We start from the raw sequence: 13,761 nt of genomic DNA, 5'->3' as shown, positions 1-13,761 counted from the left end.
CCGACTCGCGTTTGATAACCTTTGCACATGCTTCGTACATAGCCTCGGACCCTTGCTTACTGATACTTCCGTTATCCTCATAGTATATAAACTCGTGTATATGTCCTGTAGTACCTCAGTTCGAATATCATCTTAGTTTGTCCTCTTTCTGTCCTCCGGACTTGAGTTCTCCTTACTCTTGTCACTCTCCGAGACTTCGGATAGATTCCGATAGTCTATATCCTCGGCTCTACCTTCGGGTAGTCTTTACTCTGTTAGTTTCTAGTTCGGATACGTCCGGATTAGCCTTATACGCGTTTCCGATATCCGGAAGACTTCCGGATATACTACGAGACCCGTCCGGACCTTCGGACGCGTTATCGTTAGTACTTTGAAATAAGGGACAGTACTTGGGAAAGGGGCACAGCGTACGAGCTGAGGCCGAAGTCCTTCGGATCCGATCTTACGAGAGTACGACCTTAACATCGTCGCTGTTAGATCATCCCAGTCCGCACGCGACACACGTCGTAACAAAGGATTAAAGTCTCCTTATCGTACACCTCCATCACAGGCTACAAGATAACTGATCGCACTTGCTGTCAACGTTACCGACACTCGTAGAACCCCGAACCTAGATCCCGAAAGGATTTTCATATCCCTGATTTAGAACCCTGATCGTACCGGCCTGACCAGTCGCAAGAATATAAGAACCGCCGTCACTGTGGAAAGCTCCAAGAAAAGGATACCACAAAGATCGTAGAAACCATCTCCAATATGGCAACTACCAGAAACACCTTCGCCGCTGCACACCTCACCGGGAAGGAGACTCGCCTCTGTTTGCGAGAGAAGAAATGTTTTGTGTGCCACGTCATCGGACACAAAGCCGCGAGCTGTCCTCAATGGACCCGAACCTCATGGAGAAAGATGATCGAAGAAGAACCCCGCCTGCGCACAATCAAAGTGGCCGGGGCTAAGGATGATTTACGGGTGAACGCCACCCTGATTTCCAGAACAAGAAGTAACCCCATCGCAACATCTATGATCGTAGATTCTGGGGCGTGTCAGTCCTTCGTCAACCAGGACATAATCACGCAGCACCACATCTTGACGCACCAGCTAGAGAACCCCCTGACACTCTCGAACGCTGACGGATCCTGCTTCGGAAAGAAGCCAATAGAAAGGTTTTGCAACCTTACTTTCCAGATCGATGAACGGGTAATTTCCGAAAGGTTTTACCTAGCCGAACTTGGTCCGAAAGACAAGTTCCTGCTTGGACGACCTTGGCTTACCAGCCAGAACCCTTTAATCAATTGGAAAACCGGCACGGTAACCCTCAAGAGTACCGCAGATTCCCGAAAGAAGCAGAAAGAAATAGATTCTGATCGGAAGAAGAACGGCAAAACGCCCCTCTTCCTGAAAGAAGAAAAGAAGGTAGCATTGAAGAGGAAACGATCGGCATCCCCGACTACTCCCCGCACCTTCTCTTCGGGCACAGCACCATTAGCCCGAACGACACGAATTGCACCGGCCCATGAAGAGCCGCAGAACGGAACCCCCGTTGAACCTTCAGAAACCGCACCACAGCCCGCGAAAACTGTGACGAAGAAAGACTCGCTGCCAAGAATCGACCTTGCAGCGAAAAGATATGAACAGAAGAGACCGGCCACTGACCCGGAGACAACTCAGAAGAAGACTTCCAGACCGGCGCTGATATCTGACCACATTTATCCCGAACCGCCACGAATGAAGAAAATTGTACCGGCTGTTCAGCCGATGAAGATTGAAGAAGATCCCGCACCTGCCCGATATGAATTCTCGGCAGAGCCCACACAAGTCCTTGGGAAGGGACGTGCAATAATGAACGAAGAACCGCCTGTATCCAAGGCGCCCAGACTGGCCCCTGAACCAGAGAAAACTCAGAGATTCGAATTTTCTGGAGAACCGATATCCGTTCTCGGAAAAGGACGAGCAGTCCGAATCGAAGAACCTCCTACCGCCAAGAAACTCAGATTCTATGAAAGTCCTGAGTCCGCAATGGAGGAAGACCCCGAACCGGCGTATTTAACCGCCGATGAACCGCCGAATTCCCTCAACCTCTCCATGACACCCGCGCATAATTCCGAAGAAGCAATGACGCTATCTTCCGACACTGAACTCCCTCCTGTGTTACAAGAAGCCCAGGATATTTTCATAGAACGAATCACTTCGATCCATGAAGCATATCGTCAAAATGAAATAGAAAAGGAAGCACAAGATGCCGGGCCCAGTTTTGTCCGATTTATCGACATGGACAACTCCGAGGATGACGAGGATGAAGATGATGATGCACCCTCTTCGCATGATCTGCGTATGGTAGATTTAGAAGGAAACGACTTTGAAGACGACGGCCCGCTCCCTGGCCTAGACTTCTGATTGGATATGATTAGTCGGTGACTAATGGCTTAGTAAGGGGGTGAAATCCTCCATTTTTACTTATTTCCACACCTACTCCACCCCGAACACTGATCACCAATCCCGAACTCGACCAACTTCTACGTTGGTCCGGAATGACCCTAAACTAGATATAGTCCGGAAAGACTCTAAACTACGATTGTCCGTAATGACTTGAAACTAGACGATGAACAAGGACGAACCCCGGAAAACTCCTGCAAGCTTCGGGACCCCTCTCATCACTGCACTTCGACCACCCGAGTAGACCATATATAAACAAAGGGTAATAGAAGACAATCTCCCCGCTGGACGACCCCAAGAAACTCTTACAAAGCCTTGGCACCCACACTCGGATCCCCACCTTCGACATCTAAATAAAGAACCCAGAAATGGATCTATAAAAGATAAGAAGACTAGACCTCCGGAACGAGGCTAAACTATCACGAGACGAACTCCACGGAAACTCCTGCAAGCCCTTGGAACCCTCTAGAACCCATCATGGCAATGACAACCACCCTCTGATGACGACCTGATCTTTCAAACAAAGATAAAGGATGATAGTACCTATCACGGCACTTTCCCTCTGATAGCGAAGAAGAATCTCGAACACGAGTTAGCCTCATGGCTAGATAAGACGATAAGAGATAACGATAACGATAACAAGTTTAGATTGAAACGGAGCTTGGATTGATCTGGAAGAAGGTTATAAACCCTCTCGATCCTCGAACATCTCTCCCAACGAACCTCCATCATCATCATGACAAACTCCATCGACAACGACTCTATCAAGATGGCACTGAAGGACTCAGACTACGGATTAGTCCTCAGAATGACGGAAAATAGCGCGTTCAACGAAGCTGCTATCCTGACCCCCGCGTACTCCCAAGCGATCGATGAAATCCTTGGTGAACAAGACGCCAGAACTGCAGCGTGTACCTCCCTCACCGTCTGCATTATACGAACCACGAAGCTGCTAGAAGACGTAGCCAATCGTGTTGACCTTGATGAAGCAACTCGGAAACTTGCTATACTTCATCTGCAACGGCGGTCATGGGAACTTTAAATCATGACTGTCCCCAGTCATCTACCTATGCAAACCAAAGCTAAGCTAAACTTAAGAGAACTAACCTGGGGGTCCTCAAACACCTTTTGTTTCCTTGACGCGTATGCCAGGTAAACTGCGCCAGTGAGTGAGGGTCAGGCAATGCAATAAAACGATAATCCCCAGACTTTGCTTTTAGTACTGGAGGAGCAGCGATGCTAAAGTGAAAAATGCGCGATGATGGTTGCATGGATGACGATGGGGAGTAGACGGATAGAAAGAGGCGAACGAGGGCTTCGAAATGAGTATAGGGTTGACTAGGTTTGGTGGAGAACTGAGGGAGATATGAAGGAAATGGTGAAAACGCGCGAAAATAGCGAAAACAGCGAGTAGCGAGGGCGCGGGCGGGCGTATCGGAAATCTGATCGGATGGATGGAAAGCGCGGAAAAACGCGGTCAGAACGCGCCTAAGGCGATGGGCGCGCGCTCACGGGGCGACGAGATATAAAGAAAGCGCAAAAATGGGGCGAAAAAATAGGGGGGAACGCGCAAATGCGAATAGCGAGCGAACGGCTGAGCGCGCGAAGGCGCGGATATGCGCGAATGAAAGCCATGAACGAGGGCTTCAAAACGGATATAGGGTCAATGGGGTTTCGATGCGAAATGGGCTGGTGAAAGTGCGAAAAGTGCGGAGGTGCAAGAGGGAGGAGGAGGAAGGGGTATGGTGCAGGGCAACAAGGGCTGGTCCTATCAAAAAGCGGATTGGGGCAATGGACAGAGCCACTGAGGGATGGTAAATGGCCAAAAGAGCTAGATGAGACAGGCCTTTGAGCACCCAGAAAACCCTTATCTCCCCTCAACTTCTCAAAAACACCAAAAACTCGATATCTCCACAACTACTGCTCCAATTTCGATGAGCCAGGGCTCAAAATGATCGTACGGACGTGGGGAATACGACCCTAAGTTTGCGAGAGATCCGCTTTAAAAACGCGTGGGAAAAACACCTATCAGTGCGCTGGGGAGGAGGACAAGATGCTGAAAACTGGGGATTATGGGAGAAGCTGGTAAGGAATGACTGTGGTTGGATAATAGGCGAATTTGGGGGATGATTGGAGAGCTTGGAGAGCCTAGAAACACAAGAAACCCTCGCGGTGGGCTCCAGTTGAAGGTACAACAATTCAGATGGTGAGTCTGAACAATGTGTTGGGTCTTGCAGAACCTAGCTGCTATTCGACCCTAAAGGGTTTCTGGACCAGGCTCAAGGCTCAGAGGAGAGGAAATACCATAAAAACTTGCTGATCTCTCAGACTCATACTGGTAACTGGTGAAAAGATTGCTTGATTATGTAAGCTACAAAAGTGCCAACATAAGGTAAGGTAAAAACAGTCTCTACAAGCCCAACCAGAAATGAATCCCTACAGCGTCAGCGATGACGTTCTGTTGGCCCGGAATATGTTCCACTCGAAGGTCAACGTTATAGGTGATTAAGATATCCACAGCCGAAAGTAACAGTGAGTTATAGATAGGTCTTGCTCGAAGTGAGTCGAACATTGACACAGTGTTGGTGTTGTCAGTGTAAATGAGTAATTTTGCGGGAGTGTCGTCCATATTTGTGACCGTGTGAATAGCGGAACAAACGGCCAAAGCCTCGAAGAAGAAAATGGTGTCGTGAGGAGCATCTCCAGGTAAGGGTGATTGGCATGCGAAGTTTTCGTCTGGAAACCTAGAGTCCTAATCCTGCGGCTGACGCGTCAGTGTAGACAACTACAACGTCATCTCTTGACGCGTCGAAGTCTAAACACCGGAATAGGTGTAGGCCATCCAAACGTTCAACGTGGTCCGCGAGCCAATGTAACTCGTGTAGCAGTGCATTGTTGACGTGAATTTGAGCGAGGGCGTTAGTCTTTCCTCGAATTTTGTCGTAGAGCACTGACAAACCGGGCTTCAATAAAGGGAAGACATTGAAGCTCCATTCACACCAGCCAGCCAGACGCTGGAATTCGCGAAGCGACCAACGGTGATTCTTTCGTGCGAAACGACGTAGCTCTGTAACCAACTCAGCCTTCTTATGAACGGGTAAAGTAACTTGCATAGCATTTGGGTCGACTTCAAATCCGATCACTGTCAACGGTGTGCCAAATACTTGTTTGGGTCGTTCATGCGGTAGTTGAAGGTCATCCCAGAGTTGTAAAAGCTGAGTCTGTTTCGCGGGAAAGTAGCAGTCATATGGGGGATAATAGAGAACATGTCCTGCGACCTCGAAAGAGAAGGAGTCGTCCATGTAGGTCTTTAGAGCATCAATTAGAGCCCGGTGAATAGCAATCCACACGACAAGTGACATAAAGGATATCCAGATCTTAGGAGAACCGCGACCACCGAAGTTATTGTTACGGTCAACATGACGTTGACCATGCACAGTCAAAATTTGTTTGACTTGCCATAGAGGGTGCATTGGTAACTGACGGAAGGCTTGTGAAACGTCAGATTTGAACATGATTAACTCAACGTTTGGATGCAGCTCTCGAAATCGGAGCAATGAGGCCCCCAGTGAATGTAGACCATCGAGCTTAGTACCCTTGATAGCGTCTCGATCAATCATAGAGTTCAAGGAGTACTCGCCCGCAGTGTGGTCCACAACTAACCGAAGTTTGTCGGTATTGGGTTTGGGAACAGTGTGCATTGGGACACTATACATCCCTGGATAAAGCTCTGTTCCGAAACTTTCAGACACCCGGCCCAAGCGGATTTCTTCCCGCATCTGGTCCTCAATGAATTGAAGTTGTATGTCGGTTTTGGAACACGTATGCGAAGAGTTGTCGTTAATGGAGGGGTACGAATTATCAGAAGTGTCAGCCCAAGGCCAGAAGCCTTCGTGCAATGCATAACAGACAGATTTAACAAAAGGCTGATTCGGATGATCTGTAAGGAGTTCCTCGAAACGGTTAACATTGATGGGCGTGATGATGCGAAACAGGTCCGGCCTTCGAGCAATGGTCTGAGCTGCATCACTGTTTTGGAGTTCATGTGAAGGTGGTTTTGGAACAGGTTCTGAATATTCAGTAGAACACGCTGTGGGACTAAACGAAAGATCCATTGGAGACCAAATAAGGCCCCGTCTATGTCGCGGGCGCTTAATTGGACGTTCAGGTAGGTTTGGACTTAGACTCCTCGAAATGTCTCGCTTCCGTGTGACGTTGTGCACACAATCTCCCGTCCTGCTCGTGTGAACAGACGTGCGCGTAACGGCAGGTTTGAGCGCTGCGAGAGCATTCTCCTGAGTTCCATTTACGACAGGGCTCTCGCTGATTAAAGGAGGTCTTGTCTCGTGCCGAAGCACCGAGTTTTGACTGCTTGTCCTCGTCGTGATGCCTGCCGTCTGATAAGAAGTGGGACTCATATATGTCTGCAAAGGCCGAGAAGTCAGAGAGTTCAACTCTTCGAGAGTTTGCGGCCCTGTTCCTAACGGCTTTATCGAATCTAATGATTCTCTCATGCGCTCGCTCGACACTGCGGTCAAATTTGTCGTTAATGTATTCTCCATAGGCGGCAAGCTCATCCTCTCGAATGAGGGAACACGAACTTAATGGCCCTTGAGGTTCTATTCCACGCTGCGGACCATTGTGCAGAGGTAGTGATCTTCTTCAAAACTGCCTCTGTAGCGGTGGCGAACTTGATCTCAATGTCCCCAATGGTTTCGGTACATTTGTCAATGGTGCGCGAGGAGGAGATAATAGAGTGTACGGCGTCAAGATTAATGCATTTTCCTGCGACAATTTCTGCCCATCCAGCTTCATGGAATTCCGGGCAGCAGCGATGGTACATGAGTCTTCGCCGAACCTCTTTAGGGTCTTGCGACCAGTTGAGTAGGATTTCGTTGGTGCGTGTGAGATTGGCTGAAAGCTGCCCTCCTTTGAATGATTGCTCGGCTCGTCCGAGACAAGAGAGGTCAAGTTTGGACCAGTTTTTTAATGGGTTCACCTTCGTCAGCACTGGACTCTCTCTCATACCCATCCTCTCTAGGAGGGACAAAGTCCCTTTCTTCGGATTGTCGTGCAGGGTCATGTTCCCGAAACGCTCTGGTCCTTTCAAGGTCATTGGACCATTGTTCAAGCATGTCGAAGTACGGACCCGCGATAAAAGATTCGGCTTGGTCCGTAACTTCGTTAGAGGTGGCTGCAACAACCTTTGAAATAGTGATAAACGCTTCTTGCTTTGAAATAAGTGATTGTTTGAAGTCTTCAACGATGTTGAGGCACTTCTCAACCAAGTCTTGTTGCGGAACAGTCGCCCTTCCAGAGTTGGTTTGAGACGAAGTCCCCGCTTGTCCGGGTCCTGTAAGTGATGCTTGGGTGTTGGATGAAACATTTTGAGTGTTAGACATGGAGGTACGACCGAATTCGAAGTTTAGAACAAGAATTCAAGTAAATAGCTTAAAATTGTGGCGCAGAACGTGCGCAAGCAGAACGTGCTCAACGCTGATGACGGTTGAGACAAAAGGACTGAAGTCCGAAGTCTGCGTCACCAGCGTTTAGGAGACTCAGTCACAACCATATGTCACAATCAGTGACAGGTATGTGCGCAGAGCTGAGACTCGGCCAGAGCCGAGTGCGAGCGTTGATAAGTCCCGTACATTCGGACGCATGACGTATGTGGCACAATGCCCCGAGGGGATATGTGGCGTAACCATGCATTATAGAGTGGGATCAGTGCCCTGTGCGCCACTAGGGGGTTCAGGGGATACTATAAGCATACTTTGGTCTCCTGTGCTACAGCATCATCGGCCCGATTGTGTATGGAAGGATACACGTCAGCCTGATTAAGTACTAGCGATCAAGAAAAGGCATACCTCAGTGAGACGCGATCTGAGGTGAAACTACGTGGAGGAAAACATACAAGTAGGAAATCCGAGACGTAGGAAGCTACCGGTGAGAACGACAGAACGACATATGTACCAAGATACGATAAGGTAAAGAAGCTCCAGAGGCTAATCCATAGTATGATATTGTCAATAACCGTCAACAAGGCCCTCTAATTTTAGGAACGCGAGTGTCCGGGCTTCCATAAACTGTGCCGTTGTTTGAGAAACCGGGGGAAGCACACCTGGGTACGACTCGGACTCAACGCCTCACGTACGATATTCCTGGCCTCCGTGGTTTGATATATTGTTCCTGTGGTGGCCAAGCATAGTGGGAACAAAATTACCTCCGTTTGCACAAATTGTCAAATCTTGCTGACAATGTCGAACATATAAGGTAATGTAGGGGGCTCATCTCGAGTCCCTTGACCTTATCATGAGGCTGTGACCAATGCAAGTGTCAGTTGCAAAAGGCTCAGAGTCAATACATCGACCTTACGTTTCCCACACGCTCTCACTTTCCTCCGTGAAGCCGAGGCAGGGTTCACAACTCGTGACTCGATGCAGGTGAGGGTCCATGTACTATATATACAGTCGCCACTGTCGTTTGTCCCAGTTCTCGATGCCGTCTGAATCCGAGCCTCAAACCCTGCATACAGGAGCCCCTTGCCATGACGATAAACAGGGCCCGGAGACACTAGTGGAAGCATATCCGGCCACCAAGGGGTCCGACCCTCCCTCACTCTCGGACGAGTTTCCTGAAGGTGGTCTGGCAGCTTGGATAACCGTCCTTGGATCGTAATAATTGTTATTTGGACAATAAACTCGAGTCTTGATTGATTTTTCTAGATTCCTTGTGCAGTTCAGCGGCTTCGGGTGAGTCTATTACTGGTGCTAGTCAAGAACGGTGTATGACTGCGAGTTAAAAGTTATGCCACTTCATTTGGTGTATATCAAGGTACCGTGACTTTACATGATAGCACGGATGGATGCTTAACTCTTACACTCCAGATTTTTATACCCAACACTACCTCACAAAAGAAACTTCATCGGCTATATCGTGAGCTTCTACGTCGGTCTCCACGGCGCGCATCCTCAAGGTCTCTTGTAGATGGATAGGGAGCGTCAACATGTTTTTACTCACCTCTGTAGGCCTCATATCAGGCTCACTGTATGACCGAGGATATTTGTGAGTGTCATATTGTTGGACGTGCTCGATGATGCTCACCACTCTTGAATAGCTATCATCTTATGATTGTCGGATCACTTCTGCAGAGTTTCTCTCTCTTCATGTTATCTTTGTCAAAACCTGATCAGTACTACCAGGTAAATTTCCCTAGCTCTCACGTCTTATCTTCTGACTTTGTTTAGATATTCCTTGCTCAAGGAGTAGGTTCAGGTATTGCAGCCGGGCTCTTGTTTGTCCCGAGCACGGCTGTCACTGCGCATTATTTCCGACGCAAACGCACGCTGGTTCTCACATTCGTCGCTACGGGATCTTCATTGGGCGCTACCATCCATCCGATCATGCTTAATCACCTTTTGAACGGTCCTCTCGGCTTTTCCAATGGTGTCCGTGCAAGTGCAGGGTTGATCACCGTGCTCCTTCTAATCGCATGTCTATGCATGCGAACTCGCCTTGATTCGCCGACGACACCGGTAAACTACGTTGCGGCAGCTAGAAAGTGTATTCGCGATGTACCGTTTATTTTAATGACCGCAGCGTGAGACCTTCCACGCACCTTTTCTCGAATTCCTCTAAATGACTATCTTGTAGGGGTTTTCTTTTCCAGATTGGCCTCTACTATCCGATGTTCTTCTTTCAACTCGACTGTATTCAGCACGGCATCAGCACCACGTTCTCGTTTTACTCTGTAGGATCCAGCGTTATGCATGTGATTCGTCTACTGACTGTGCCGCTAGCTAGTTATTTTAAACGCTTCCAATTCTGTGGGACGAGTCACGTCGGGCTTCATCGCAGCCTTCACAGGAGTCCCGAATTTAACCATAGTTGCGACGATTGCGTGCGGTGTACTCAACTTGGGCTTTATTGGATTGAGTAATCTGCCCAGCGCCATAGTGCTTGGTGTGATTTATGGATATTTTGCAGGGCTATGTAAGTAATCTTGTTTCTACTCGTTGTATTGACGGGTTGATGGATGGTGCAGACATCGGGGTATGGACCCCACTTATAGCTGATTTAACATCTGACCCATCTGAGCTTGGGTAAGTAATAGTTTAAATTTGGACGACCAAATCATCTAAACTGGGTCACAGTGCACGGATGGGCATCTCCTTTTTCGTGAGCGGTGAGTCTTGTCAGATTATAATCACTCCCGAGCTGTTTCGAACTTGCACGCGGTCACTACAGGATTCGGGATTTTGATCGGCAAGTGCACTTCTGACATCGCTTGCTTCAAAGTCTAAGTTGTATTCTAGGAACACCTATAGCCGGCGCTCTGCTGACATCAAACTATATCTGGTGGATACCCGCGCTGTTCTCCGGGGTGAGTCTATGTACTGTTTCTCCATCAAAGTCTCTGATTAACTGGATCACAGGTTATTGCGCTGGCTGGTAGCATGGTGTATATTGTCATGCGCTTAGTGTTAGTGAAAGGCAGATCGAAGAAACAGCGCGTATTAGAAAGCTGTCCGTAAGGAATACACCTTCCGAATCGGCTTTCTCTCGTGCTTCAGCGCCTTTGAGACTGTACAGAGGCAGGTTCCCATCATGTTCATGTGTGCGAGAGAATTGCTGTCATCTATCAGTTTGTGCCCACCGTGTATTCTTACGCATCTTCCTTATCTGTGTAATTCATTCCGCGATCGTCATCAGTCTTTTGATAACGAACAAAGTGCCCACCGTGTATTCCTACGCATCTTCATTATCGGTGTGCTTCATTCTGCGATCGTCACCAATCTTGACACCTTCTCCTAACGCATCGCTTAGTACTTTGTCGTTTTTTGAATCGCTGTGATTGGGGACAGCTAGCGACATGTGAGCGGTAATTGACTCGGTAGGCAATCAACACGTTATACAAGGTTAGCACAGCTCGAGGTCACTGGCCGCCGGTTCAATCAACAAGCTTAATGCTCGTTGGTTTGTCTGTTCGCCAATATTTTGACCGAACTCGGCTATAGCTATTTTTAGCTGCATCTATAATGTTGTGATGGGATTTCACGACCCGTTTTGCTGTTTTCCTCCTCATCGGCCTTTAATTTTGGCTGGGACATCGCCAACTTTAACCTCACAGGTCTTTTTTCTATGTAAAAATGGCTGCATCCACTATCACCACTCAGAATTCCCCTCGCTGGAAGAGTTTGTGATGGAAGTCAGTGTTTTGTCTTGGACAGAGGTCGAGCAACTCTGTCGCGCGTGCAAGGTAAATCATCAACACCTCCCCTGGTCCAACAGTCAGGAAGCCCTCGAGCAGGTTTTTGACAGTGATCACATTTTACTCAGCTCCGGACCCTGCAGCTCGACTTTCCTCACTGCCACTTCAACCTTGATAACAAACTGTCCTTTGGAAGCCATGGCAAGTTGGCTACACGTCTGCTCACTGGAGAAACGGTATCCGCCGTCTTCCGTACTTTCTCGATGGTTCCTGCTTGCTTAGATTGGACGTAGCAATGGACGCCGTGAGAATTGATATCGATTTACAGTCGACTCATTCCAACAAACCACCCCGGAATCATCGAACTTGATCCGGTCTCGTCTAGCAGATGCTGAAGCTGTTGCCCGTATCCTCTTCGGACTTCCCCATGCTCCCTCACATTAACCGAGTCACGTGGGACGAGGTCAAGATATCTCGATCTTTTGAATGGAAGCCCCGAGTCTGAGGAGACGGACTGAGTACATTTTTTGCATGCAATCTGACTTGGCAACATACCGTTTTCATCATTGCACTTCTCTTTTTCTTTCTTACGCTACCCAATAACACCACTCGGAAACCCATGTTCTACTTATATCTGTCTCGTGCCTTCCAATGTCACTTGCATGCACGCCATTGGATAATATAATTGATGAGAGGATATACCGCACACCATCCAAACGTTGTGTCAACTGCTAGCTAGACATTGCAACACCTGCAACGACATGCGGGACCTTTCACGAGCCTGAAAACTTGTGCTTCTACTTTCTTGTCTCTTCTTCACAGATGTTGGCGGTGAGACTGGAGAGGATGGAAGGAGAGAATTGCCTAAACTTGTCTGCTTCATCTTCGTTGGACATGGTGACTTGTTATTTCATCGAACCGTGCGCGTGATTTATGAATGGAATGCTTACTAGTACATACAAACTGTGTGGGTGCTCTTATACGGTTGTGTTACTGAGAACGAGAAAAATGTCTGCTTGGTTGCAAGGAGGGCCCTGATAGTGATCCCGACCTGTGCAGGAGTGAGCGGCTATTCCCACACTAGTAGGAGTGAATGCGACGTACTAAAATGAACCTTGAATCCCTGAATTGTAGGAGCCCGCAAGGGGACGCATGGAGGTGAGGGTACACGAGACAGTTGGTAGCAAAAGTAGTAAGGCGTTCCTGTGAGCATAAGTGCGGGCATATGCGTCAATACAGGCATCCGCGTCAATGCAGGAGTTCGCGTTGGTGCAAGCGCCTGCGTCAATGCAAGTATCCACATCCATGAAAGTGCAGGAATCTACATGCGCACGGCAGCAGGTGTTGGCAAGGACGGTGCTCACGCTCGCCACTGGTAGTAGGTGTCATGGTGACTGGGTGGATGGTTCCTCCCCTTATCAGGGTTTGGGGTGAGGAACCTGACGAGAGTTCATAACGGTGACCTACACGAGTGAGCTTGAGAGATCAGTGTGCCAGTGCTCTCTACTTGTAGCCCGCTTCCACACTAGACTTCAATGGCTTCGGTGCACGCAACGATCTGGGCCGTTGGAGCTTACCGGAATTCGTAGCAGAAAAGAAAATCTGAAAGAAAGCAGGCTGCAGACAGGGCACCGGAGCTTGCTAGAATTAACCTGCCAATGGGCGCTGTGGAGTAGGCAGAGAAGAGAACCCACATGCTGCACAGCCGCTGCACGAAGTTCTCTGTTACATAAAATTAAATCTAAAACAACCAAGTCCACACTCCGCTTGTGAACTAATTTCAAATATCCGAGTCGTTGGCCTTGCAAGGACTTCGTGTACACCTCAGCATTGCACAGGGTTGCCTCATGGTATACAGCCGTATCAATATTAATATCGCCCATCGGGCTTCTGGCCAAAAACGTGCACTCGGACTCATAGAAAACATGGTATGTGATATAGCTGTTGAGTCGGACTTGGCATGAAGGTCCTTCAAGTTCAAGGGTAAATGAAGGAACTGTCTGTCTTTTAGCTGACTGGAAACTTGCGCAAACAGATGGCGCAAAAAAGACATGGACTCGGCGCAAAAGCTCACAAACAAACTGGTCCAATGATAGACGCAACATCTTTGGGGAAAAGTT

General features: G+C 48.4%; 3 protein-coding genes across 3 annotated transcripts; 2 read left to right on the top strand and 1 right to left on the bottom strand.

The window, feature by feature from the left end:
• Positions 1–3,166: 3,166 nt before the first annotated feature.
• Positions 3,167–3,543, top strand: F5891DRAFT_1283325 (uncharacterized protein; the record flags this gene model as incomplete). The annotated part of the gene is made up of 1 exon (XM_041370570.1): positions 3,167–3,543. The coding sequence occupies one exon, from the start codon at positions 3,167–3,169 to the stop codon at positions 3,470–3,472; it is 306 nt and encodes a 101-aa protein (XP_041216885.1). The 3' UTR covers positions 3,473–3,543.
• Positions 3,544–8,928: 5,385 nt separating this feature from the next.
• F5891DRAFT_966983 (major facilitator superfamily domain-containing protein) lies at positions 8,929–10,964 on the top strand (the record flags this gene model as incomplete). The annotated part of the gene is made up of 13 exons (XM_041376250.1): positions 8,929–9,104; positions 9,156–9,182; positions 9,236–9,264; positions 9,318–9,366; positions 9,418–9,495; positions 9,548–9,632; positions 9,678–10,030; positions 10,084–10,180; positions 10,230–10,422; positions 10,475–10,532; positions 10,584–10,619; positions 10,729–10,813; positions 10,866–10,964. 13 exons carry the CDS (start codon positions 8,929–8,931, stop codon positions 10,962–10,964), a joined length of 1,365 nt encoding a protein of 454 aa, XP_041216884.1.
• Positions 10,965–12,447: 1,483 nt separating this feature from the next.
• On the bottom strand, positions 12,448–13,079 carry F5891DRAFT_239091 (uncharacterized protein). Its single transcript, XM_041371035.1, has 3 exons — positions 12,746–13,079; positions 12,592–12,692; positions 12,448–12,542 (listed from the first exon to the last, which is right to left on the bottom strand). The coding sequence occupies exons 1-2, from the start codon at positions 12,942–12,944 to the stop codon at positions 12,619–12,621; spliced, it is 273 nt and encodes a 90-aa protein (XP_041216883.1). The 5' UTR covers positions 12,945–13,079; the 3' UTR covers positions 12,448–12,542; positions 12,592–12,618.
• Between the last annotated feature and the right edge of the window lie 682 nt (positions 13,080–13,761).

This window comes from Suillus fuscotomentosus (assembly GCF_016647785.1).
Source record: "Suillus fuscotomentosus strain FC203 chromosome Unknown F5891scaffold_205, whole genome shotgun sequence".
Classification (NCBI taxonomy): domain Eukaryota; kingdom Fungi; phylum Basidiomycota; class Agaricomycetes; order Boletales; family Suillaceae; genus Suillus; species Suillus fuscotomentosus.
This window is presented reverse-complemented; position numbering and strand designations above follow the sequence as displayed.